At 39.4% G+C, this 24,647-nt stretch overlaps 1 protein-coding gene across 2 annotated transcripts; it reads left to right on the forward strand.

Moving 5' to 3' along the window:
- Positions 1–1,435: 1,435 nt before the first annotated feature.
- On the forward strand, positions 1,436–24,647 carry MFSD1 (major facilitator superfamily domain containing 1). 2 transcript variants are annotated; one of them, XM_036851541.1, is made up of 16 exons: positions 1,436–1,711; positions 3,874–3,926; positions 4,868–4,980; positions 6,759–6,801; positions 7,114–7,181; positions 8,667–8,775; positions 13,132–13,234; positions 15,375–15,473; positions 15,993–16,104; positions 17,027–17,083; positions 17,432–17,588; positions 18,876–18,973; positions 19,598–19,710; positions 21,408–21,455; positions 22,726–22,783; positions 23,942–24,647. In XM_036851541.1, the coding sequence occupies exons 1-16, from the start codon at positions 1,438–1,440 to the stop codon at positions 23,943–23,945; spliced, it is 1,509 nt and encodes a 502-aa protein (XP_036707436.1). In that variant the 5' UTR covers positions 1,436–1,437; the 3' UTR covers positions 23,946–24,647. The 2 variants fall into 2 exon arrangements, with proteins under 2 accessions (XP_036707436.1, XP_036707437.1); XM_036851542.1 differs by lacking the exon at positions 23,942–24,647 and having other exon boundaries at positions 1,452–1,711; positions 22,726–22,787.

Consider the following 24,647-nt stretch of genomic DNA (forward strand, 5'->3'; position numbering starts at 1 on the left):
TGCGAGATCTTAGTTCCCCAACCAGGGATCGAACCCGTGTCCCCTGCAGTGGAAGCTGGGGGTGCTAACGGTTGGACCACCAGGGAATTCCCAATGAGAAATTCTATACACTTTTTCATACTAAGTCTTTGAAATCTGGTGTGCATTTTACACTTACAGCACACCTCAGATAGGACTAGCCACATTTCAAGTGTCAACTTGTCACATGTGGTGATGGCTACCTATTGGACAGTACAGAACAGTGATGATATTGAAAGCTATGGGGCTGGATGGGTGGAAGAGAGCCCAGGACTGGATTTTGGAGCACTTGAACATTTAGAGTTCAGGTAGAAGAGGAGGAGCTGACAAATGAGACAGCAAATGAGAGCCCAGTAAACTAGGAATAAAACAAGGCAAGTGTAGTGTCAAGGAGGCCATGAGAAGGGGGCTGTGAACTGCATCAACTGACGCTGAGAAGTGGAGTAAGATGAGGACAGAGAAGTGACCACTGTGATTGGGAAGATGGAGTTGTTAGTCATCTAACAAAAGTCAGCTTTATTAGACCGAGGGCTCCTCCTTTGGAGCTGAAGAGACCATGGGAGGTGGAAAGTGGAGTCCTCTTGTGCAGACATCTCAAAGGCAACACATTCCAAACTGATCTATCTTCTCTGGCATCCTCCTCCACTCTCTTCTCTTCCTATATCCTGATCTCCATTGGGGAGCCCACGCTAGAAATCTGGGAGACGTTCTCAAAACCTGCCTTTCTCTCAGACCTCATAAGCTACTACTCACAACGTCATCCATTTCACCTGCGAAATACTTAATCTGTTTCCACTCCTCACCCCCTCCGCCGCCACGTTACCCCCAAAGCTAAACTGTACACTTACTCTCCCTTTCCCAAACGCCTTTCCCAGGCATTCCTATAGAATTCAGTGCTCATTTCAGCCGCTGTTCTCACTACATTCATCTATTCACCAAACTGGTCTCTAAAGTATCAGTTTCTGTCGATCTCTCCAACTAAATCGTGAACTCTTTGAGGTCCAAGAGCTTGTCACACTCCATTTTGTATTCCCAGTACCTGGCACGTAACTTGATACATCATAAGGTGCTCAGTCAACTGTGTGTTATTAAGAGTAGCCAAACAGGCTGCGGAGAGCAATGCTGCGAGAAGGGCGGCGGGCGTTTTCGCCTTTTTCGCGCAGGTGGGATCACGCCTGGCGTCGGGCCCGAGGGGAGGCCCGCACTTACTCCGAAGGAGCGGCGCGAGGGCTGCAACGAGAGCAGGGCAAGAAATGAGAGGACACCGCAGTCGACGGTGGAAGGCTGGGGTTCCACGCCTACACAGCTTGTGATGAAAATGAACATCGCCGCCTCCCCTGTTTCCCTGCCGGCCCTGCCCACCACGTGATCACGCCCACTCACGTGAGCGTAACCCTGCTAGACCTGCCGCGGCGTCACATGAGCAACTGCGGTCACGTGAGCACTGTTTTCGCTGGGCTCGGGCAGCGGCTTCTTCCCGGAGTTGCAGTCGCTGTCGTCTCTCGGTCTCCCGTCGGCCCGATGGAGGAGGAGGAGGAGGAAGCGAGGGCGCTGCTGCCTGGCGGCCCCAACGAGGCCGGCAGAGGCGCCCCCGTTACACCCCCTGCCCCCGGGGCGCTGCCGGCCCTCTGCGACCCCAGTCGCCTGGCGCACAGGCTTTTGGTGCTGTTGCTGATGTGCTTCCTTGGTTTCGGTGAGCCGGCCGGCCTGGTGGGGTGGGGTTGATAATAAGGAATTCCCGATTTTCTCTCGGAGCTGCGCTGAGCTCCTAGGTGCCACGCGGCCTCAGGGAAGCTACTTGCTTCAGCTCCTGGGCTTCCCTTCTTTTCCTTTCGCGACCGCATCCAAGCCTGTGGACGTTGCTAGCTATTCAGCGTCCCGAAGGTGGGGGTCAGGGGACTGAGCTGGGCGAGTTTTGTCCCACTCCTTTGCTCTCCAAGAAGTCCCAAAGGCTAGCAACTTGGCCCCTGGGGCCACAGATACGAAGGAATTCCTAGATCGTCAAGGTTACTCTCATGATACTTTTCTTTTAATCCTTTTTAAAAAATTTTTTTATTGGAGTGTAGTTGCTTTACAATGTTGTATTAGTTTCTGCCGTACAGAGAAGTGAATGTTATACGTATGCATATATCCACTCTTTTTAAGATTTCCTTCCCATTTAGGTCACGACAGATCATTGAGTAGAGTTCCCTGCTATACAGTACGTGCTATACAGTACGTTCTCATCTCTTTTATTCATAGTAGTGTATATGTGTCAGTCCTAATCTCCCAGTTCGTCCCACTCCCCCCTTCCACCCTTGGTAACCCTCTCATGACACTTTGTTCAGAAGGAATTCATAAAGATTTAACTGGCCCCCTTCCCCCAAAGAAACCCCACACATACTTTAAAATTTTTGATTGAATAATTCGTTGGCAGTTATTTATATGTTTCTCGCCCTCTTTGGTAAAACATATGAGTGTGTCTTGATAGCTTCAGTGAGTAGATGTGTTCTTGTACTCTTCCGCTCTGCCAATGTGAAGCAGTCATAACTGGATTGGGGTGGTGTTTGGTTTCAGTCATGAAATTTGGTGACTCTGACAGCAGTTAGTTTCTGGAGATAATTTTTAAAATATCTGCCTATTATATTCCAGCAACTAATTTATTCAGCAACATTCTAATGTCAATATCAGTTTGGTATGAAAGTAGTAATGTGTTTTTCATGGGCTGGCTGGAATCGGTGGAATCAACAGATTTAGGAACATGACGGTGGATTACTTTATGCTACTGCTGGAATATATAACTAGGCATGGAGGATGCTTTGCGCTTTAGTTTCTTTGCCTCTCTTTTTGTTCCCCCTCTTCTCACTTTGTGGAAAGATGGTGCCCATTCATTTGCTTTAAAGCCTGAGATTGGTATCCCTGACAGTGATTAAAGCAGGAATCATAAATTGCTGAGTTTAGGAACAAAACACAAGAACAACACGAAACACTTAAAATACCACGTACTTAAGCAATTTATTTTTAGTAAATTATGGTTACCTGGGTGGGTTTCAGAAGCCAGAGTCATACCTTTCTAATGACAGTTTTCTTTCTTTTGAACTCGTGGCTTCTAATGTATTCTTCTAGACAGAGTTCGTGGAGAAATGGAGGCGGCATTATCCTGTGCCTGTAAAAAAATCTGTCGATTTTATTACTGTAAAAATAAATCTGAGTTCATGGATGTCCAATCTCTCTCCAGTTCTCTTTCTTACCCTCCAAAAGACGTTATTATTATGTTTTAATTTAACCCTTTAGAACTCTGTTTTATTTTTCTTCATTCCTGGCACTGTATTTGCTAAATTATTTGATCTTGGGTATGCTGTTTGTAGAATTAGAGTTCTTGTTTTAAAAACAGGTTTAGTCAGAGTAGTTAAACTCCATTCCTCTGCTCTCAAGGTAAGTGGTGGCTTTAGGTAACATTACTAGGAAACTGCTGAGGATGCTTCTGAAATTTTTAGTGTATGTGTGTTTTGGTAGCTTTAAGGAAAATACAGCTGTTTCATGAAGGTGCTAATAAAACAATAGACGTACAAAACATGATGAAAGTAAGGTGGAAGAACAATTAGTTGTTGATTAACTTCTTAATCCAGGTTCCCAGTATTTGCTGTGTATGCAGGCTCATAATTTGTAAATAACTTGGCATGTTTTCTGTGGATTATTTGGCTGCAATTTAGAGAATATTGGTGGATAGGGAAGTGGTCCAAAAAAGGTTCCAGTGTCAGTCTTCGAGCCCCTAGTATAGACATTTAAAATCAGCATTTGAGTAGTAATTGCAGCTTGAAACTTTTATTTGGAAAGTATTATTACTTAAAAGAAAATTGCTTTTCCTTTTTCTAGGCAGCTACTTTTGCTATGATAATCCTGCTGCCCTTCAGACTCAGGTTAAACGGGTAAGTTGACTTTTCACCTTTGTTTCTTTTGTTGGCTCTGGAACAGGTATACTGTTGAGGCATCATCAGCTCTCAGGTTGCCGGGTCGGAAACATTGTCTAATGAATCCATTTTAACATCCATTGTCACCAAATTTGTGTGGGCAAGGAGTATTCTTGAGTTGGAATGAATGGCCACAAAAAATTCATTCATAGCACTTGTGACTTGATATCGTTTCACATCTTAGATAAGTAATTGCTATTTCTACAGTATTGCCAAAAAGTATTTTGGCAGATTTTTGTTTGCATTTCTCTCATTGTGTAATCACTGGAATGACAAATGATTTGGTAGGATAGCATTTTGCTTTCTTAAATATGTTTTTGTTGTTATTTCATTTTTAAAATGCGGCTACGGATTCCAGAGGATTGTCCGTGTCAGTATTTTTAGTCTGGCTTTATAAAAATATATTTGATATTTACAGTTTCTTGTGTATTTAGATAGTTTTTTTTTCCTTTGTAAGTTTTTTCACCTTTGGATAGGAAGAAATACATAGATTGGCCCTTTACATTCTAGAATGAAAGGGAAGGAAGATAGGAATTAGTGGAGAGGAGGGAAGGGATAAGCTAAGATCGCCCTTTTTCATGTGGGTGTAGAACCCCACAGCAGGTTGTACATGGGGAATAAAATGTAGAAGATACAGGCAGATGCAGACAGAAGTGGTCCCAGTAGTGGAAGAGCTGATTGATCCTGAACTCCATGAAGCGTCTGAAATGACTGCACACTCAGGAAGTTCCTCGGTGTGACCATTTTTTTGGGGTAGCGGCCATAGCTGTCATGAGAGTCTCAAAGCACTTAGCAACTGCAAATGATTAAGAAACGCCTGCCCTTCCAGAAAGAATGTTTTGATTTGTTAGTTGCTAAACTTAACTGGAAAAAAATAGTTTTGTTTTCTTTCCGTATAGGATATGCAAGTGAATACCACGAAATTCATGCTGCTGTATGCCTGGTATTCTTGGCCCAATGTAGTTTTGTGTTTCTTTGGTGGCTTTTTGGTAGACCGCGTATTTGGAATACGGTAAGCTTGGGAAAAATCTCACTTTCGGGTAAATACGATTATTAAGAAAACACAGAACTAGATTAAGTATTTCTAGAAAGAACTGAATAAACTTGTGTATTGACTGTGATAATCTGCATTAGTTTTTGTGTGTGTGTGATTTTTATATCTCCGGAATTTTTTTTTAATACATTTATTTATTTTTGGCTGCATTGGGTCTTTGTTGCTGTGCAGGCTTTCTCTAGTTGCAGCGAGCGGGGGCTGCGCTTCGTTGTGTGTGGGCTTCTCATTGCGGTGGCTTCTCTTGTTGCTGAGCATGGGCTCTAGGCACGTGGGCTTCAGTAGTTGTAGCGCACGGGCTTAGTTGCTCTGCGGCATGTGGGATCTTCCCCGACCATGGATCAAACCCACGTTCCCTGCATTGGCAGGCGGATTCTTAACCACTGCGCCACCAGGGAAGCCCCTGGAATTGGTTTTCGAAACTTGGTTGGTATTTCAGTTAAGGTAAATGCTGCTCAGGGAATATGGTAGCTCAGTTATCTAAAGGTAAATTATGTCCTCACTTGGAATCAGCAAAGCAGGGTCTGAATCCTTTTGCTGCCACTTGCTCAACTTCCTAGCTCCTTTGAGCTGTTCCTAGCTTCCTGATCTTCAGTTTCCTCATTGGTAAAATATGGATAGTAATTCCTGCCTTGCCAGGTGGTTATAAGGATTGAGAGAGATGGAAGGACAGTATTTGGCACGTAGTTAGTGTTTACCTCTCCCAGCCCCAGTGAGATTTTCTCTTTTGCCTTTCTTTAGGCATCAAACTTTTTGTGACCACTCCTCTTAGCTGAGGAAGGCATACATTATAGGCTCTGTCAGTTTTCATCCTAATGATTGATTGTGTGTGTGCTGTTAGTGGGGACTTTAGGAGGGATGTAGTCTGGGAATATTTTCGGAAGGCAGAGGGCAAAATGACGGGTTTTCCAACCATGTTTGGTGGAAAAGAATTGAAGAAACTATAAGTGTTTAAATTTGGGGACTAACTTTTAAACATTTTGAAGAGTGTATAAAGGAGGACTTAAATTTACTTTGCTTGGTCTAAAGGGGTAGAATAAGTTTGAAATTCAGGGAGCCAGATTCCACTTAGTATGATGGAAACTTTGCTTGATCAGGGTGACAGGTGGGGCTGTGAGTTGCCTTGGGACCACAGTGAGTTTTCCAGTGCTAGAGAACATTCAGAAGACTCTGGTATGACCATTTCACAAGGATCTTTGGAGGGATTTGAGTTTCAGAAGAATGATTTACTCATAGGATCTTTAAGAACTCTCCTAATACTGGTATTTTATTACTCTGGGGAAACATTAATGAGCTATTCAGAGTGTGGGATACTAGAGTAGGCAGATTTATAAGTGTATTTGCATGGTTGCTATTTTTCCTTTTAAAGATAGTTTTCAGTTATCAAGAATTATAACCACTTAAAATTACTTAATCTAGAATTCCTTGGAGTCAGTCCTAAAATCAATAAAAATTTTATAAAGAATGTCCATTTTTAAATGGGAACCCTGGGAACTTCTTGAAGATTATTTAATAAGTTGTGTTTAAGATATGATAATGGCTTAAACAAGCGTATGCCATCACTAAAGCCTCTGGAATCCCCTTGGAAGTCAGGACTTCTGTAGGTCACCATGCAGCCTGGGAAGGCTGCTGACTTCAGAGGCCGACCCCTTTCTCTGGAGGGAATGCAGAGGGGTCAGAGAAACCCAAGAAGGACTCGGTGATACACTCTTCCTTCATTGTCTCTCTTTCTCTAACAGGTGGGGCACCATTATTTTTAGTTGCTTTGTTTGCGTTGGACAGGTAAGAAAAGACAAAACGTTCATTGATTCATTGTGACAGTGACTCTTGAATTCTTGTCTCATTCCACCAGCAAAGATGTGTTTAGTGAATGCCTGACTTAATTAAGCAGGGCTCACAAATTCCCGTGTAATGTAATGCATAGTCCATTTTAAGCCTTGAGACAGATGAACCTTGATACTTACATTTCACAGATTTACTAAGAAAGAATATTAAAATCATTGTAGAGGTTGTGTTTCATCATAAGTCACTTATTTCTCTTAGATTCCTTGAATTTACTTTTTCTTTGATCTTACGTTATATTCTACATTACAGGTTGTTTTTGCTCTGGGTGGAATATTTCGTGCTTTTTGGCTGATGGAATTTGGAAGGTTTGTGTTTGGGTAAGTTATGCATGATTTCACTTATCCCAACATATTACTGTTTTAGTGTTCATCTGTCAATTTATTAAAGATTTACAAAAAAATATATTATTGTATCTTCTGGAGAATTACTTCAAATCCTTGAAATCTAGCTATATTTGTAAGATTGTTCAATGGTTGTCTTAATTTTCCTTTAAAGTAAGCAACAATTTTGAGGGGTCATAGTTAACTCTGTGTAGGGTTTGAATATTAAATAGTTCTCCAGAAATGATAATTTTCTTAAGTGTTTTGCTTTTCTGTTGTATTGAAGACTGTGATTTAAACCTCATTTAGAAAAACATAGACAATCATTTTCTAGGTTGGTGATTAATGGACATTTTGCTGCTTCTTAGCGGGTATGTGTAGGTCCTTTTGAACCATGTTGAAGAGGCTTGAAGGAGTAAATTACCAGAAGACTAACTGCTCTTAATGAATTTCAGTGTCTATTCAGTAAGCCCATTCTGAGTTCAGCCTTGGGCTTCCTGCCCAGAGGGATGCAGATGACATAACTTACTCATGCTTTTTACAGGTACCAGGGACATGTAGACATAGGTGACACACCCACAAAAGTGCTCTAAGTGAGAGAGAAGGAAAAAAAATGTATATAAACATATGAAAGGAATTCAGAGATGGAAATGTGGTCAGAAATGGCCTCGTGGATGAAGTGGGCCTTGACATCAGTATAGGATTTGGATTAGTAGAAGAGGGGAAATACTTTTGGACGAGGACAGTGATGAGGAGGGCTCAGTGTTAGGATGCAGGGGAGAGGAAGCTCCTACGTAAAGGTCAATGTGTAGAACTTACAGAAGGAAAATTAAAATCCGGGAAGTAGGAGAATGTCGAATATGGAAGATACTGGCCTGAAAAGTGTGAATTTTTGTGTTTTCACAAGTATGGACTGCTCTCCCCACATGAACATTTTATATAGCATAGATGGTGATGTGGTAGCTCAAACTCCTTTTATTGCTGATCGTGGTTGTCATTGCAGTATATTAAATTACCCACACTTAGCAGTATAAAACAACCCTTACATTGTGGGCTTTGTGGGTCAGGAATTTGGACAGGGTACAGTGTGCACAGTGTGTCTGTGCACCTGATGTCTGGAGCCTGAGCTGGGATGACTTGAAGGCTGGCACTGCTGGCTGGAGCACCTAAACAGGGCCTCTCTTGGCTTTCTCATAGTGTGGCGAACTCAGGGTAGTTGGACTTCTTACAAGGTGGCTCAGGGTTCTAAGTGTGCATGCTTGAATGGAAAGGCACATCTCACCTTTTATAACCCAGCCTTGGGATCACACAACCCTGCCTCCACCACATTCTACTGGTTGAAGCAGTCACAAGCCCACTTAGATTCATGGGAGGGGACATAGACCCAACCTCTTGACGGGAGGGGTGTCAAAATTTTACACCTGCTGCTTTGCCAACTGGGGTATTTCTTTAAAAGCTGTGACTTTTCTTTCCTTATTTTAGGATTGGTGGGGAGTCCTTAGCAGTTGCCCAGAATACATATGCTGTGAGTTGGTTTAAAGGCAAAGAATTAAACTTGGTGTTTGGACTCCAGCTTAGCATGGCTAGAATTGTAAGTATGACACAGATAATGAAGCCAAATGGGAAGCAAAAGATTGAATGTTGTAGTTATCTCTTAAAGATTACAGGATGAAATGTGTTTGTGTATAAGTTAGGTATTGATTTTTTATATATTTTTCTAGACCATAGTATACCATTTACCTGACTTTAATTAAGGCATTTCTAACCTTATTTCACTTAGGAAACAGTCTAAAATGGCTAATTGAGCATTCGTTAGTTCAGAGAACCTGAGCATTGGGATGGATCATATAGATTTTGTTGTCTAATTTCTTTACCCATTTTCGGCGTTCCTGCAATGAAAGTCTTTACATATGGTCATCCACGTTCTGCTCACACATTTCTAGTGATTAGAAGCTCACTCTGTGATGGGACCGCTCGTCTACTACAATTAACTCTGTGAAGCTCAGTCTCCCATAGAGATGAGATCTGCCTGTACAAGTAGCTTTTAGTGATTGTTCCAACTTTTGCCCTCTAGTGAGTGTTCATTTTCTCTGCTGTTCAGCAGCACTTGGCTTATGAAGACAACTCTGAAGGTCTTGGTCAGACATGCTCATTTCCTGTGCTTGTCTAAGCCACATGACATGGGTTTCAGCTCTCTTGACTGTGGTGCTCCCGCCTCTCTGGACTTCATCACAGGTGGTCAGTACTCCTCAGCAGCATTTGGAACCTGGAAGTGATCATGGTGTTTCATGATAGGGGATCTGGTAGAGGGTACCCAGGGGAACAACATTATGCTATTATAAATGCAACCTGGAAGGTGTTTTGGCCATCCCAAACCCTGTTAGGTTTTTTCCTTTATGAACTCCTGTGAATAGAGTTTTTTAAAAAGATCCTTGCCATTAAAAATCAAGGTTTTAAAGACTGAATGGCATGAAAATGCTTGGAACATAGTCTTAAGGGAAGAAATCCAATACAAAAAAATCCAGTACAAATGAAATATTTTTAATGTAATATTTCATCTTATGAAATATATAACACATACATATGTCATACATATATAACATTTCTATATTTTTGTGCATGTAGGCTCTTTCTAATTTTCCAGTATTATAAATAGAGCTGTTGTGCAACACTCCAAAACTTGTCTGCATCTCTGATTATTTCCTGAGGCTAGGTTGCTAGGAATGGAATTATCACTGAGTCAGAGGGTTTGTTAGGGTTTCTTAGGGCTGTTGAGACATATTTCCACCTTTTCCTCTCAGAGATGTTTGCATCTCCATCTGTGGGATATGAGAGGATCCTTTTTATTGTAGCTTTGATAGTACTTTAAAAAAGTCATTTTATCAATTTGATAGGAAACACCTAAACATTATTTTAATTTGTAATTCTTTGATAACTAGTGTGGTTTTCCACATTTTCTAAATTTTATCCACAAGGACATTCCTGGTACTTCCTTATGTATCTTGTGCAAGTCAAGACACGTCTGTGGCAGCTGGTGGATCTCATCATCTAATAACTTCTAAAAGAAGGAAATAGGAGCAGTTGAGCAAGACTCATTCTCAGGGATGCCATTGTGGTTACTAGTGATCTTCACGTTCTTTTCTGTGTGGTCACAAACTAGTTATAATCCATTCACCTGCGTCCCAAGGAGCCCTAAGTTTCTAGAAAGGAATCTCAGGGGCTTCTAGGATGCGGGGTGGAGGTTATGGGAATGGTGGGGGGACCTGAGGAGGAGGTGGAGGGAGCCAGATCTCAGGCAGCCACCTCTCCGTCAGCCAGGGTGGCTCGGCTCTGATCTGGTTGGTGTATTTAGGGTCCTTGTGAGATGCACGCAGGAGACCAAAGGACTCCATTACAGAGTTGCTGGGGTGGATGGAGGTTCAGTCTTTTTTGTGCTTCTCTTGGCCCTGCACATACTCAGAATGATCATAGAGGTCCCGGCTTTACCTCGCCGTGATTTTTTTGTTGGCTGAGCTGTGAGTTTGTTTGATTTTAGACCCTTGGACTGTTATCATTCAGGCAGTGGACTTTTCACTTTTCTTATTATTCATGTCTTAGCTGGGGGTTGGAAGTCCAGCACTCTTTTGATTTTCCTCTGTAATTTGTTACTTTTAAAAACTCCTTATTTCAACAAATATTTATTGAGTACTTGCTAAGCCAGGTCATGTTAAGCATTTTAGAATTAAAGGGTTGTTAAGACAATATGTTTTTGAGGGGCTTGTATTTTTGCTGATATTGAGGAAAGTTTCCAGTAGGTCTCCATTTATACCTTATTCAGATGAGCATCTGAATAATACCACTGGCTAACATTTTGTGAGAAATAGCCATGTGCGATTTGCTGCTGTATTTGCTGTGGGAATATGGTTGAGGACATGTTCATTTCTCAGTCTCCTTATCAGTAGCGTTTAGCACAGTTGACACTCCCCTTTCCTTGATTTCTTCTCTTGGGTTCTAGGGCTCTACAGTCTCATAGTTTTCCTCTTGCCCTTCTGTCTGCTCCTTCTACCTCTTTTGCTGGTTCCACCTCAGTCTTCTCAACCTGTAAATGTGGGTTTGGTCATTGGACACCCTCTCATTTCTTTTTTTTTTTTTTTTAATTTTTATTTATTTATTTTATTTATGGCTGTGTTGGGTCTTCGTTTCTGTGCGAGGGCTTTCTCTAGTTGTGGCAAGTGGGGGCCACTCTTCATCGCAGTGCGCGGGCCTTTCACTATTGGCCTCTCTTGTTGCGGAGCACAGGCTCCAGACGCGCAGGCTCAGCAATTGTGGCTAACGGGCCTAGTCGCTCCGCGGCATGTGGGATCTTCCCAGACCAGGGCTCGAACCCGTGTCCCCTGCATTGGCAGGCAGATTCTCAACCACTGCGCCACCAGGGAAGCCCTCCTCTCATTTCTTTTGGCACTCACTTCCTTGGTAATCTTATCTAGTTTTGAAGTTTTAAATAGTGTGTCTTTGCTCCTGAAGTTATATTGTCCAGGCCTTTCCCCTGAATTCCACACCCGTATTGTGCAGCTTCCTCCTTGACATTTCCACTTGGATGTCTAGTAGGCGTATCAAACTCAACACAGCCAAAGCCCAGCTCTTAATGTTTCACCTACCGTCCTCCAAACCAGCTCATGCTGAAGTTTTCTCATCTTCAGTTATGAGCAACTCTGTTCTTCCAGGTGCTCAGGCAAAAACTTTGATGTCACCCTGGACCACTCCTTAACCCCATCCCTAACCGCACACTCTCCACGTATTTTCCATTGGCAAATCCTGTTAGCTCTACCATCAGAATATGTCTGTATTCCGACCACTTCCCACTGTGCCCACTGCCAGTGTCCCCAGTCCAAGACCTATCGTTTCTGTTCTGCATTATTGCAGCCGCCCCCAGCTGATGTCCTTGCTTCTGCACCGTCCTCACTTATAGTCTGCTTTGGATATAGCAGCCAGAGGGAGTCTCTTAAAACGTAAGGGATTGTGCCGCTTCTCTGCTCAGAACCCCAATGGCTTCCCATCTCACGCAGAGTAAAAGCCAGAAGTTCTTATTACCAATAGCTCGCCTTCCCACCAGTTCCTCTCTGGGGACCTCGTCTCATCCTCTCCCTTCTTCATTGACACTGTTCTAGTCTGTACACTCCTTGCCTTGAGCACGCCGGACAGCCTCCCTCTCGGGGCCTGTGCACTGGCTCTTCCTTCTGCCTGGAGTGCTGTGCTGTTCTTCCGGTAGCCTCCCAGCTTCCTTCAAGTTCTTAACCCAGAGTCACATTCTCAGCAAGGTCTCTACCCCTTTTTAGTCTCCTTCTAGGCTTTATTTTTTTTTCCTTATTTTTTAGAAGCACTCATTGCTGTTTCATATACTGTATATTTTACCTCTTCTACCCCACTAAAATGGGGTTGCTCTCTATGAGAGCTGGAAATTTTTCTGTTTTGTTCTTTATTTTATTCCCAGTAACTAGAACAGTGACAGGCATGTAATCAGGGTTCAATAACTGCTAAATGAAAGAATAAATGAATGAGGGTAGTACTATTACTGTCTTCTAAAGGACGATCAGAGGATGAATTTTTTTTGTCAGATGTCAGGATCAGGAAAAGCTGTGCTTTTTCTGAGCCAAAGTTTATTTTTGTCTTGGGTACCCTGTGAATTCTATAAGTTGTGTTTCATTTTTGTTTAGGCTACTAGGAAGATCTAGATGTACTGTGCTGTTTTGAATGCTAGCATTTTCTATAAATTGGCATTTTTGTGTGGTAATCTTACCTGTGGCTTTATCCTAGGTTGTTAGCTCTTTCCTTGTAGTGTTTTTTAAAAAAATTATCTGTTGTTTAATCTGAACCCTATTATACCTATTTCTCTAAGCTGACATCCTTTTTTTCTGAGCAAGACAGATAGAAATGAAAATTATGTTGTTTTTTTTTCCTTCTCTTTCAGGGAAGTACAGTAAACATGAACCTCATGGGATGGCTGTATTCTAAGGTTGAAGCTTCTTTGGGTTCTCCTGGTCACACAACCCTTGGGGTCACACTTATGATCGGTTAGTGAATCCTGAAGTCCCACCTTTTATCTGTCCTGAAAGCTTGTCATAGGAAATGGTATGACAGAGAGGAAAGAACACGGGAATTGCGCTTAGACCACTTGGTTATAGTTTTGCCCGTACAGTTCACTAGTTCTTGGACCTAATTAGACACAGTGAACATAGTGGCAATCATTCACCCCATTTGTGTTTTTATTTCCACTTTCTTAAAATAAGGATCTTATACCGCCATGTGTGCTTCAGGTTTTTTTTTTTTCTTTTTAAAATAAGGATAGATTTTTAAAAATATATATTTATTTATTTATTTTATTTTTGGCCGCATCGGGTCTTAGTTGTGGTGCTCTCCAGAGCGTGCAAGCTCAGTAGTTGCGGCACATGGGCTCTCTAGTCATGGCACGTGGGTTCCAGAGCGCGTGGGCTCTGTAGTTGTGGCGCGTGGGCTCCAGAGTGTGTGGGCTCTTTAGTTGTGGCACACGGGCTCAGTAGTTGCTGGGCACGGGCTTAGTTGCCCCACCAGGGGTTGAACTTGCGTCCCTTGCATTGGAAAGTGGATTCTTAACCACCGGACCACCAGGGAAGTCCCTGTGCTTCGGTATTGTTGTGATGAGCAAATGAGAGTGTATGTGAGAACTCTGAAAACAGTCAGGGAGTTTGTACCTCTAAGGTGTTCATTAATAGTCTGTAGCAGAAGGGAGAATTGTTTCCTTTTGATCAAATTCATTTCATGTGTTTATGGAGCTTAGATTTTATAGAAGTCAGAGGTGATAGGATGTGATGGGAAATCCACTAAGTTGGGAGCCGGGAATCTAGGTTCTGGTCCTGGCTCATTTTGGACAGGAAGTTAACCTCTGTGTCTCAGTTTTCTTCTCTGTAAAATTGTGGATGTTGGACTAAAACTGTATAGGCCCCTTCTGACCCTAAGTTCTGTTGGCTAAGGCTGGGTTCTGCCGGTTGCTGGGTGGGTCACTGAGAAGTGGATGATGCTCTCTAGATTTACCACCTGTGCTTCTTCTCTGAGCAGTGAATTTGTCTAACTGAGCCCCACAGGATGTGGAGAGCTGCTTGCAGAGCCCTAGGGAGACCTGTGGGTGCTGGGTTGAAGGTTCTGTGCCGTCTTTTATTCTTTATATTCCTTGGTACAGGCTGGTAAAGGGAGGACAGTGAGAGGTAATCCTAGACGGGCAACTTGTGTCTAGAGACTCCTTCTTTCTCCCCCTCCCTATCAAATCCTTTGCCACTTAAAACCTCTTTCTTACTTTCAAATTCTCTTCAGTATTCCTTCTAGTTCTCTCCACAGTGGAGAATTTGAGAATTTTAGAGCCAGAAAAGATCTGTGCCATCAGATCAAAGCCTCTGATTTTACACTTGGGAAAATTGAAGCCCAGAGAGGTTAAATTCCTTGCCCAAGATCAATCAGCTTGTTACTGCCAGAAGTAGAACCCACGTCTACCGACTCTTTGCAGTTTTTCATATTATGTCATATTATGTCAGCCAATTAAAGATTTCATTTACTTTACTAAGCTTCTTTTTATTAAAAATTTTGAGAAGTGTACACTTTATTCACTGTTTATCCTGATTCGCTTTAATGATACGAGGTCAGCATTAGTGAGTAATGCCGAATACCTGAAGGAGAGTGAGCGAGCTGTGCTGTGGGAGGATTGGGGCCCTTGGGGCTGCCACAGGGTAGGAGCAAGAGTTAGACTTGGGAAGGAATCAGAAGGAACATGAGGTGATCACGGAATCAGACTTTGCTTTTACAGTTTGTTCCCCCTGGCATCCATCAATAATTGGTGCTTAGACTGAATTAAGAAATTAGGACTAATTTGCTAGCTGGTCATCAGCTTTCTTCAATCTATATTCTGATTATAAGACTAGACTAGTTTGTTCTAGTCTTTCCCCTCTAATCTCCAACCTTCTACCGGGAAATAATATACAATAGTAATAGCGACTGCTGTTCGTTGAGTGCTTCCCAGTGCACTTCCTTTCCTTCTGTCCTGATTTAGTAATTGTAGGCTTTTCATATGTGTGTCTAGATGCCATTCCTTTAAGTTGCTAAGTATTTTGCTGTTAATGTAATGTGCTGCCTTTTAGGAACCTTCATTTTGGTTCTCTTTTAAAAATCTCTTTTTTTTTATTATAGGGGGTATAACATGTATTCTTTCACTAGTCTGTGCCTTGGCCCTTGCTTACTTGGATCAGAGAGCAGAACGAATCCTTCATAAAGAACAAGGGAAAACAGGTTAGTCTAAATGCAAGAAAAAGTTAGGCTTTTAGGAATTATGGCCTTTTTGAGATAATTTACAATGAGGTAAATTCCTAATGTAGTGTTTTAAACCCAGTGAGGCTTAATACATGTTTATTAAATCTCTTTTTTTCCACTTTAAAAAATTTTTAATTTTATATGGGTGTATAGTTTATTTAAATCTTTTATTTCCAAATCTATTTCCACTTGTCTAAATTTTTGGATACTTTTTTTTGTCCCCTTAAGCGGTTTTGGCAGAATTTACATTCTTGATTGTACTTTGTATATTTGCAAAGTGATGAGTGTTTCTGGAAGAGAGAAAGAAGGTAGATACTAATCTTAGATTTTGCATTTTCTGTTGTCTTCTTAGGTTATCCGAGAAACTATATTCTAGTGATTTACTGAGAAAAGTATTTTTTAACTGAATTGCCAAGGTTAATCACATGATAAAAGAAAAATAATCTTGACTTAGAAATGCAGAATTACACTGACAGCATCTTCCCTTTCTTCTGTAAGGTGAAGTTATCAAGTTAACTGATGTGAAGGACTTCTCCTTCCCCCTGTGGCTCATATTTATCATCTGTGTCGGCTATTATGTTGCTGTGTTCCCTTTCATTGGACTTGGAAAGTGAGTATTCTCTAGCATTCCGTTTTTGTTGGCTAAATTATAATGAGAATTCAATCACATAAATGTAATTGTTTTAAGATATAAATTTTGCTTCTCTGTTATGGTTTATATTTTCACAGGAATTGTTTTACATCCTGGGACACAACTGATTTTCTTAGCTTAAGGTTTAGTGTTGGTTTAATACTTGTTTTAGGTTTTTGAAGAAACACCTAAAACAGTTTTTGATACATAATATTGATTTACTTTAATGCTTGATTTTGGATTTGTATTCTTTTTTATTTCCTCTTTATTTCTTTGTTAGGAAGCCTCTTACTGAGAAAGGAGACAGTGCATTAGCTCATAGTGACAGGGCATATCTCCATTTGTTAGGACTGCATTTCTGCCAGACTCAAATTCAGGGTTTAAATCAAATTCTTCTTTGCTTTATCTTCTACCTTCTCTCCGTTTTCATGGGCAGCTACTTAAACAGAGCAGTGTGTGAGTGTGAGTGTATTTGTTGAGATGCATCTTTGTAATTATAACCTTTAAATTCAGGCTGTCATTTTACAGTTTGAGACAAGAACCTTATGCATTATTTAGCAAAGAACCCGTCCAGTATTGCTTTTAAGGAAAAGAAGCCATCTTAATTCCTTGTAGTAATACATTTGGGTTTCTGAAAATTTGTGTGTATTGTTTGCTGTACATGTAAAAGAGGAAAAAATAGGTATTGATATATTTTATTTAGTTGGTGAAGTACTTACGTAAATACTAAACCTTTAGCCAGTTGCTCGAAGATGGATATCAAATAAGGTGGGAAAACAGTATAAAGAAGGGAAAGTTGACTAAACTTATTTTTATTCAGTGTTATTTTGCCTTTATTTTTAAAAAACAGAATAGTTCTTTCTAAAGTGTCTGGTTTTTTTCCTCTCTCTTTTTATTTTAGAGTTTTCTTTACAGAGAAATTTGGATTTTCCTCCCAGGCAGCGAGTGCTATTAACAGGTATTCCATTAATTCTGTAAGTGCTTAGTGTGGGTCTTTAATTATAACCCGATGTTATAAGAGACAGAAAAGACATATGTGAACTAACATCTACAGTGTGAAACAAAGGCTGTCTTGGGTCTTGATTCTGAATGGCCATCTTTGCATTAAGGGAAAACCAAAGAAGTCTTGGACCACTGTTTATATCTTTATATTTCTATTTACTGCTGACCATTTTAGAAGGATGTTAAATTAAATGAGCTAGGGTTTGCTTTACCTAATCATTTTAGGATTTAGGACTTTCTGTATTTTTAATTTTTTTTTTCCTGTGATATATTTTATTAAATATCTTTTATATTTTCTGGGCAGTATTGTATATGTAATATCAGCTCCCATGTCCCCAGTATTTGGGCTTCTGGTGGATAAAACAGGAAAGAACATCATCTGGGTTCTGTGTGCAGTGGTGACCACTCTTGCTTCCCACATGATGCTGGCCTTCACTCTGTGGAACCCTTGGATTGCTATGGTAAAGTCGCTGCGAACACCTGGGGGGCTCAGGGCTTCAGGGAGGACTCTGTACAGCACGTATCAGAAGCCAGCGCTCCGCTCTTCTGATAGTAGTGCCTGTGACAGTGGGAAAAACAATGACAATTTCAGTTTCTGCAGAATAGCTATTTTTAAAGTATATAAATATTAATCATTGATGCATAAGATGTTTTTGATTTCATTTGGCCTATACAATAGTACCCTCAATGCTGCTATAGAATTTGAAATAAAATAGTCTTATAAAAGCCAAATGCTTATTAGTTCCGTTTATTTTTCAGTACTTCATTAAAAGAAGTCATTCCATCATAGGTGGCAAAAACATCTGTCAACCCAGTATCCATGATTTTGCGTTCTTTTGTCTTTGACTCTTAGTAGGTCAAAAAGTAATAATGAATTCATCAAGTGTTTGTAATTGTTCTTCAGAATGTCATTTTTAAGACCACAGGCCAAAGTGCTGGCATTTCTTACCTGTTAATAAAAGAATATCTTGAACATACATATTTGTGCACTTCGTTAGAATTCTCGAGGACAGATTCCTAGAAGTAGAAATGCTAGAGCGGAGGCTTTGCACAGTTAACATTTTGATAGATACTGTGAAACCTCTCCTCTAATAACTTTCTACCCATTTATAGCTTTACCAATAATACATGAATGTGTTTGTTTTTTAGTATCCTTGCCATTGTTAGACGTTGGCATTATTTTAATTGTTGCCAATCTGATAAATGATCTTATTTTAACTTAAATCATAAGGTTTCTTCTTTAATTGAAGAAAAAGTTAGCATTAGGTGATGTTTATCAAGCGGTGGTTGTTGTTGGTCCTCTGCTTGGCTCTCCAGTTGGGTGGTGATGACCCAGAAGTAAGATAATGGACTATTGGCGTGATGTTACCTTGATTGCTTAATTTGTAATTCTTAATGAATACTGGGAAACTAGCTTGCCTGAAACATTGGTACTGACTTTTTGCAAATTAGCTTTATTTTCTTGTTTGGTCTTTGACTGCGCCCTGGGCCCAGCCAATTATGTATTCATATAATATAAAATGGTTAAGACAGTGTTGTGTGTATCTTGTCCCTAGAGGGATACTGTTAGAGAGGCCCAAGACCGTTTTGTGTTGAATATGAGTTTTTAGCCTAATTATTTTGCAACACAATTTGCATGGATATTCATATATTAGTTATTATGTCACTCTTGCTAATCTGCATCAAAAGAAAATCACCTTTTGGTAAATATAAGACTTCTTTACTCTTTTCCATATTGCTTTCTATAGTGTCTCCTGGGACTCTCCTACTCATTGCTTGCCTGTGCATTGTGGCCAATGGTGGCGTTTGTAGTTCCCGAACATCAGCTGGGAACTGCATATGGCTTGTAAGTGTTTGCACTATGGATCATATAATGTCTCTCTCTGCTGTGTCAATTTAATTATCTTATAAAACTCCAGGTCTCCTGAATCTAGTCGTCTTCAGGCTTTTGGGACAGCTCTGAACCTGGAAATAACCAGAAAATCAGTTAATCTATTTGTATTATTATTGTGGCAAAAAAAATGCTCCGAGCCTCCAGCAAGAGAGCTGGAGATAAGCTACCCCATGAATGAGAGGTCATTGCTGACATGACCATCCCACTGCCCGTTTATCTGAGGGCTTCTCAGTGAGAAGTTGAGTTCCCATCTCTAGCACAAAAGGCCGAACAGGGAACCCACATCTCTGGTTGGTATTCACTTAGCCCTTAGATTCATTCAGTGGGAAGGTGTTGAGTTCAGACTGTACTTGCTAAGGCAAACTCCCTTGCCTTTGAGCCTAAAGTTTAGTAGTGGAAACAGTCATGGGATTAAAGAAACAAATCTAATCAGGTCATTCCTGGTTGAAAACCCTCTTAACACTAATAGTAATGTGGTTTATAGATACTAATATTTATAGTGAATTGGTACTGTGTGTGTGAAGACTTTAGAATTGAAATGTTTGTTTGTTTTTTTAAAAATTTCTTTAATTGTAGCATGCAGTCCATTCAGAATCTTGGGTTGGCAGTCATTTCCATCATTGCTGGCATGATACTGGATACTTGGGGATATCTGTTTTTAGAAGTTTTCTTCATTGCCTGTGTTTCTTGTAAGTGCGCCACCTGGCAACATTTAGTTTCTTTTAATATGCAGCAGAATGTTCTCATTTATACTTTTAGGTTTTTGTTGTTATTGTTCTTTTTTCCATTTTTTTAAACCAAATCCCTAAGATGTATCATTCAGGTTTGCCTAATTCTCAGCCTGTGCATCAGTTTCTCAGCTGGTGACTTTTTAGTTTTCTGAAGATTCACAGGAATTTTTCAGGAGATTCCTGTTCTTAAAGGCAGCAATGGAATCTGCTCTATATTCTGTTTTAAATATTTATGTTTTTTTTAAAATGGTAAATGTCATGTTATGTATTTTTAATTATAATGGAAAAAAGAATGTAGTATGGATACATGTTACAATATCAGTGAACATTAAAAACATCCTTAGTGAAAAAAGCCATACAGAACAGGCCACCCAGATCCCATACTCATCTTGTCTGTTTTATAAATATTTATGGTTGTTAAAAACCACTTTCCTCTTTAGAGTGGAACCATTTGAAGGGTCCTGAGTATGTCCCTGGTGTGAATGTGTGGACATTAGTGTGGCTTAGGTGTGAGTGCTCATTGTTTATTCATTAGTCTATTTTGAATTGTTTTTATACTTAGTCCTGTTATTTAATTTTTACCTGTAATGATTCATTGGTTAAAAATAGGAAGCATTAGGAAACTGCTGAAAACTACAAAAATAAATCAGTATTTTTTCACTGTGTTCGCCTTACACATCAATTGTGTTCATCTGAAAAAAAAAGTTCACATAACATATCAGATGTCTTTTATACTTCGATAAATTGTGTTTAAAATGGCAAGCCCGAGTGATGATTTTATCCGACTTCATTTTCATTTACAGGAATAAAGACTGTCTATACTTGAAAAGTGGTATTTGCAGATGATTGCTTATGAATAATAGCCTGAATGCATTTTATTATCTCATAATTTTAGAAATTAGCACATCAAATTTTAAAAATATATTCTTAAATAGTGGGCCATATACGAATTCATAGTACTAGGTTGTGAAAGTGTTTTTGTCTATTTTTGATGCCGCAGCGTGTGGTTTAATTTCAGTCAATGGTTCCTTATAAATTTGGTTCTCAAACCAAACACCACTCCATTTAAAAAGGTTTTTGTTGACGTATTAAAGTAAGTTAAGTGTGCCACACTTGTTTAAGTGAAAAGCCAAGTAAGTACCTGACTTTCTGAGGCCTTTACTGGCTCTGGGTTTCTGGGAGTTTAATGACCACATTTTAATATTTGGTTAATTTGTAAAATGAACATGGTGTTTTCAGACCTAAAACCCCCAAAGGATTACTTCTGTTTGGCTCTCTGTAAAAACATAAACAGTCTAGCAGCTGGCAGGGTTTTGGGGAAGTGCTGGGAACTACCAGCATTACAAAGGGAGAGGAAAGAGAAATGATCCATGGGGGGGTTGGCCCCTTCTCCTGGGGGCAGATGGGTCTCAGTTTCTCTTTTTCTGTCCCTGCCATCCCTGGGCTCAGGTTTTAAAAATTCATTTCTCATGGAGAAAATGGTGTGTAACTTATTTTTAGTGCTTTTTGGAAAATAATGTGAAGAGTGTTTTCATTTTTAAATGCTAGTTAATAAAGATTTGATTTTCTAAGCTTTACTTTGTAATTATGATTACATAGGAATCATTGGGAAAAAGTACATGTTTTTAAGGACCTTATGTTTTTTTCATTTCCAGTCTCACTTTTATCTGTGGTCTTACTCTACTTGGTGAATCGTGCCCAAGGTAAGTAGAAGTTCAGGTATTTTCTTCTTAAACCACAGTGGATCATCGTTTTTTTTTTTTTAATTTAATTTAATTTTATTTGTTTTATTTTTGGCTGCGTTGGGTCTTTGCTGCTGCACGCAGGCTTTCTCTAGTTGCGGCGAGCGGGGGCTACTCTTTGTTGCCGTGTGCGGGCTTCTCATTGTGGTGGCTTCTCTTGTTGTGGAGCACGGACTCTAGGCGTGCAGGCTTCAGTAGTTGCAGCACACGGGCTCAGTAGTTGTGGCTCGCGGGCTCTAGAGTGCAGGCTCAGTAGTTGTGGCACACGGGCTTAGTTGCTCCGTGGCATGTGGGATCTTCCCAGACCAGGGCTCAAACCCGTGTCCCCTGCCTTGGCAGGCAGATTCTTAACGACTGCGCCACCAGGGAAGCCCACAGTGGATCATCTTGTGGGGCTCCTGGATTGTCTCCATCCAGGAGAGGCTTTATTTCATCTAATGACATTCTGTTCATAGTGATGAAACACATTTTACTTCATAGCATATAATTATGTATTTTGGACCTTCCCATTTATTAAAATCGTTGTCATGTTTTTTCTGGCCAGTTCAATTTAAGTTTTGTAATATAAAATTTTAGATGTTCTTTTTATATTAGCAGAAGGTCATATTAGTATGACTTCTAAAAAAATAACCTAAAGCCCTTCCTATGTTATTGTCTTATATTTTTTAAAAATGAGAAGTAAATACATTTATAGCTGCAGTTTGCATTTTAAGGTTGAAAGTGTTTAATATAGAATGAGAAATTATAGATTTTTTTTATTTGTTCGTATCTACTACATTTATTTTTGCTTTTTTTGTTATTTATAAGATTTTGATATTACCTTTATTAATTTTTCTAAACTGGCTTGCCCCTAAGCATTGTCATGTATTTAGAAGAATGAATACATATGCTGTTTAAATAATTTTAGGTCATTTACTTGAATGCCTCTTAATTTTCACTATTACTGAATATTGATAGTGTCCCAAAGAACAAAACCTCGAGCAATACATAAGTCCAAATTTTTTAAAAAAATGCTAACATTAAGGAGTGATTATTTGTATCATATAAGGATTCTTAAAAAACATTTTTTCCCCCTTGGGAAGTTTCCAGGAGATAAACTATTTCTTTCTCACCTTCCATAGCCTTTTTTGTTACTTGAAAGCATTTGTATGTTTGTGTGTGTGCATGTGCATGTTTGAATTCTACTTATGATAGTTGTGTTGAAAAGGTTCTATGCTTATTTGTATTTTAGGTGGGAACCTAAATTATTCTGCAAGACAAAGGGAAGAAATAAAACTTTCTCATGCAGAGTAAGTATTGAAAGAAAGAAAATTTGTCTTTATTATGAAAATCTTAAAACAGCATTTTATTTCAAGATATTGGGTTTAGACATTTAAGAAATTAGTCTTTTTCTTAAGTTTTGAGAGCCAACGATTATCTCTGGAACTACTGTAACATAATTTTTCTTTGTGTTAGAAAAATTTTAAAGGGTGGATATCAAAGGTTAAAATGAAGGTGATAAAGATAAAGAACAAATTGGGCTTTAGCTTGCCTTCTGAGAGGAGAGAGAGAGAGACCTGCAGTATTTGTAATTTATTGGAGGAAAGGTCTTTGTCCTGACTTCCTGTGCTGGGCTCACCCTTCCATTCTTTCTCGTATTTTCTTTTTCTTAACTAGTTGAGATAATCTTTTATTTTCTCCTGGTACTAACATGCCATTATGTGTTTTCTGACTCACTTGGAACAGATTAAAGTACATAATGTGGGGTTTAAGTTAAATTAATTTTTTCCATGAGTGCATGCTAAAGCATAGTAGTGATTCTATTTCTTGTTGTTATTTCTAGTTTTTTAGACATTATATTTTTTATGATTTAAAAAATTTATTTGTAAATATATGCCACGTGACTGTAAGTTTTATGAATTTTGAGTAGGTTAAAATCCGGTAGAACAAGGCTGTGTTTTCTGGGGCTTGATTCTTGGCCATCTCAAATTCCCTTTTCACATAGTAAATCTTCTATAAACAAATGTTGTTAAAATCATGTTTTAGAAGGATTTTTGAAGTCAGAGATACTCAACATGCCATGTGTTAAGTAAACAAAAGGTAAAAATGCAAATATAATATCCTAATTTTATTCAAGAAAAAGTTTGTAGGCATGTGTATTTCTTAAATCCATTACTTACATATAATAGAAAAAATGCTGAAAGAAAAATCCCCAATATTAACAATTCCATTTGAATGGTAGGGTTAGAAGTGGTTTTTTCTTGGCGTTTCTATATTTTCCAAATTTTCTACGTCGATCCTCTATTACTTTTATGATCAAGAGGAGTGAAAAGATTATCCAGCAAAATGTGTAACTTAATATTTGGCACTGCATGTTTTATAGTGGTTATGGTTTTCATTTTGTAATAATGGGGTTTCATGTTTTTTTTCCTCCCTTTTTTGATAATGTATTGCACTGTGTTTTGCAGGTGAGAAGTTTAAGTGACTGTGTCATGAGAATGGGCTGCACATATCATTGGTTTGAAAACCTCCAATTTTTTTTTTTTTTCTTTAGAGTTTAGTCGTTAGGAAAAATAATGGTCTGGAGAAATATTTATATTTTGAATATATCTATTTTAAAGTATAAATGTGAGGACTGTTTTAGCCTGTGTCTTTTGTATTGCTGAAGAATTCTGCTTTGGAATAGGCTCATCAATGATGAAGTTTAGAAAATTGCATCTGGTACATGCAGGTGATTTTGAGTAAGGACACTAAATAATGGAAATCTTTGGATCTTGTATTGAGATAATTTTCACAAAGTGTATCTTAGGGATATGGCCTTTATCTTAAAGCAAAAAAAAAAAAAAAAGCTTTTAAGGGAGTAGAAAGGATATTTTATATAGAATAAACAGTGGCATTTGTTGTTTAAGCTTTTCCTTCTAAGCTTACCTCTGCTTATAATGAAGAATTTGGGATGAGGTGTGTGGGGTCTCTGTCTCTTCCTTTAGGTTGTAAGCCCCATGAGGGCAGGGACTGTGTCTGTCATGTTGATAATGATTGTGTTGATAGAGCCTAGCGCAAATTAGGCACAAAATAAATATTTTTTGAATGATGGATAAATAAAATGGAGAGTAATTTGGAATAACCTTTTTGGAGGGTAAATTGGCAATATGAATAAAAAGACCTAAAAAGCAG

Source organism: Balaenoptera musculus, chromosome 4 (assembly GCF_009873245.2).
Source record: "Balaenoptera musculus isolate JJ_BM4_2016_0621 chromosome 4, mBalMus1.pri.v3, whole genome shotgun sequence".
NCBI lineage: Eukaryota > Metazoa > Chordata > Mammalia > Artiodactyla > Balaenopteridae > Balaenoptera > Balaenoptera musculus.

Bases quoted from the DNA above. Each gene is read 5' to 3' on its own strand.
- MFSD1 (XM_036851541.1), top strand. From the start codon at position 1,438: ATGAGCAACTGCGGTCACGTGAGCACTGTTTTCGCTGGGCTCGGGCAG. The intron at 13,235-15,374 runs GTTAGTGAATCC...TTTTTATTATAG, and splicing joins TGGGGTCACACTTATGATCG to GGGGTATAACATGTATTCTT. The intron at 15,474-15,992 runs GTTAGTCTAAAT...TTCTTCTGTAAG, and splicing joins TAAAGAACAAGGGAAAACAG to GTGAAGTTATCAAGTTAACT.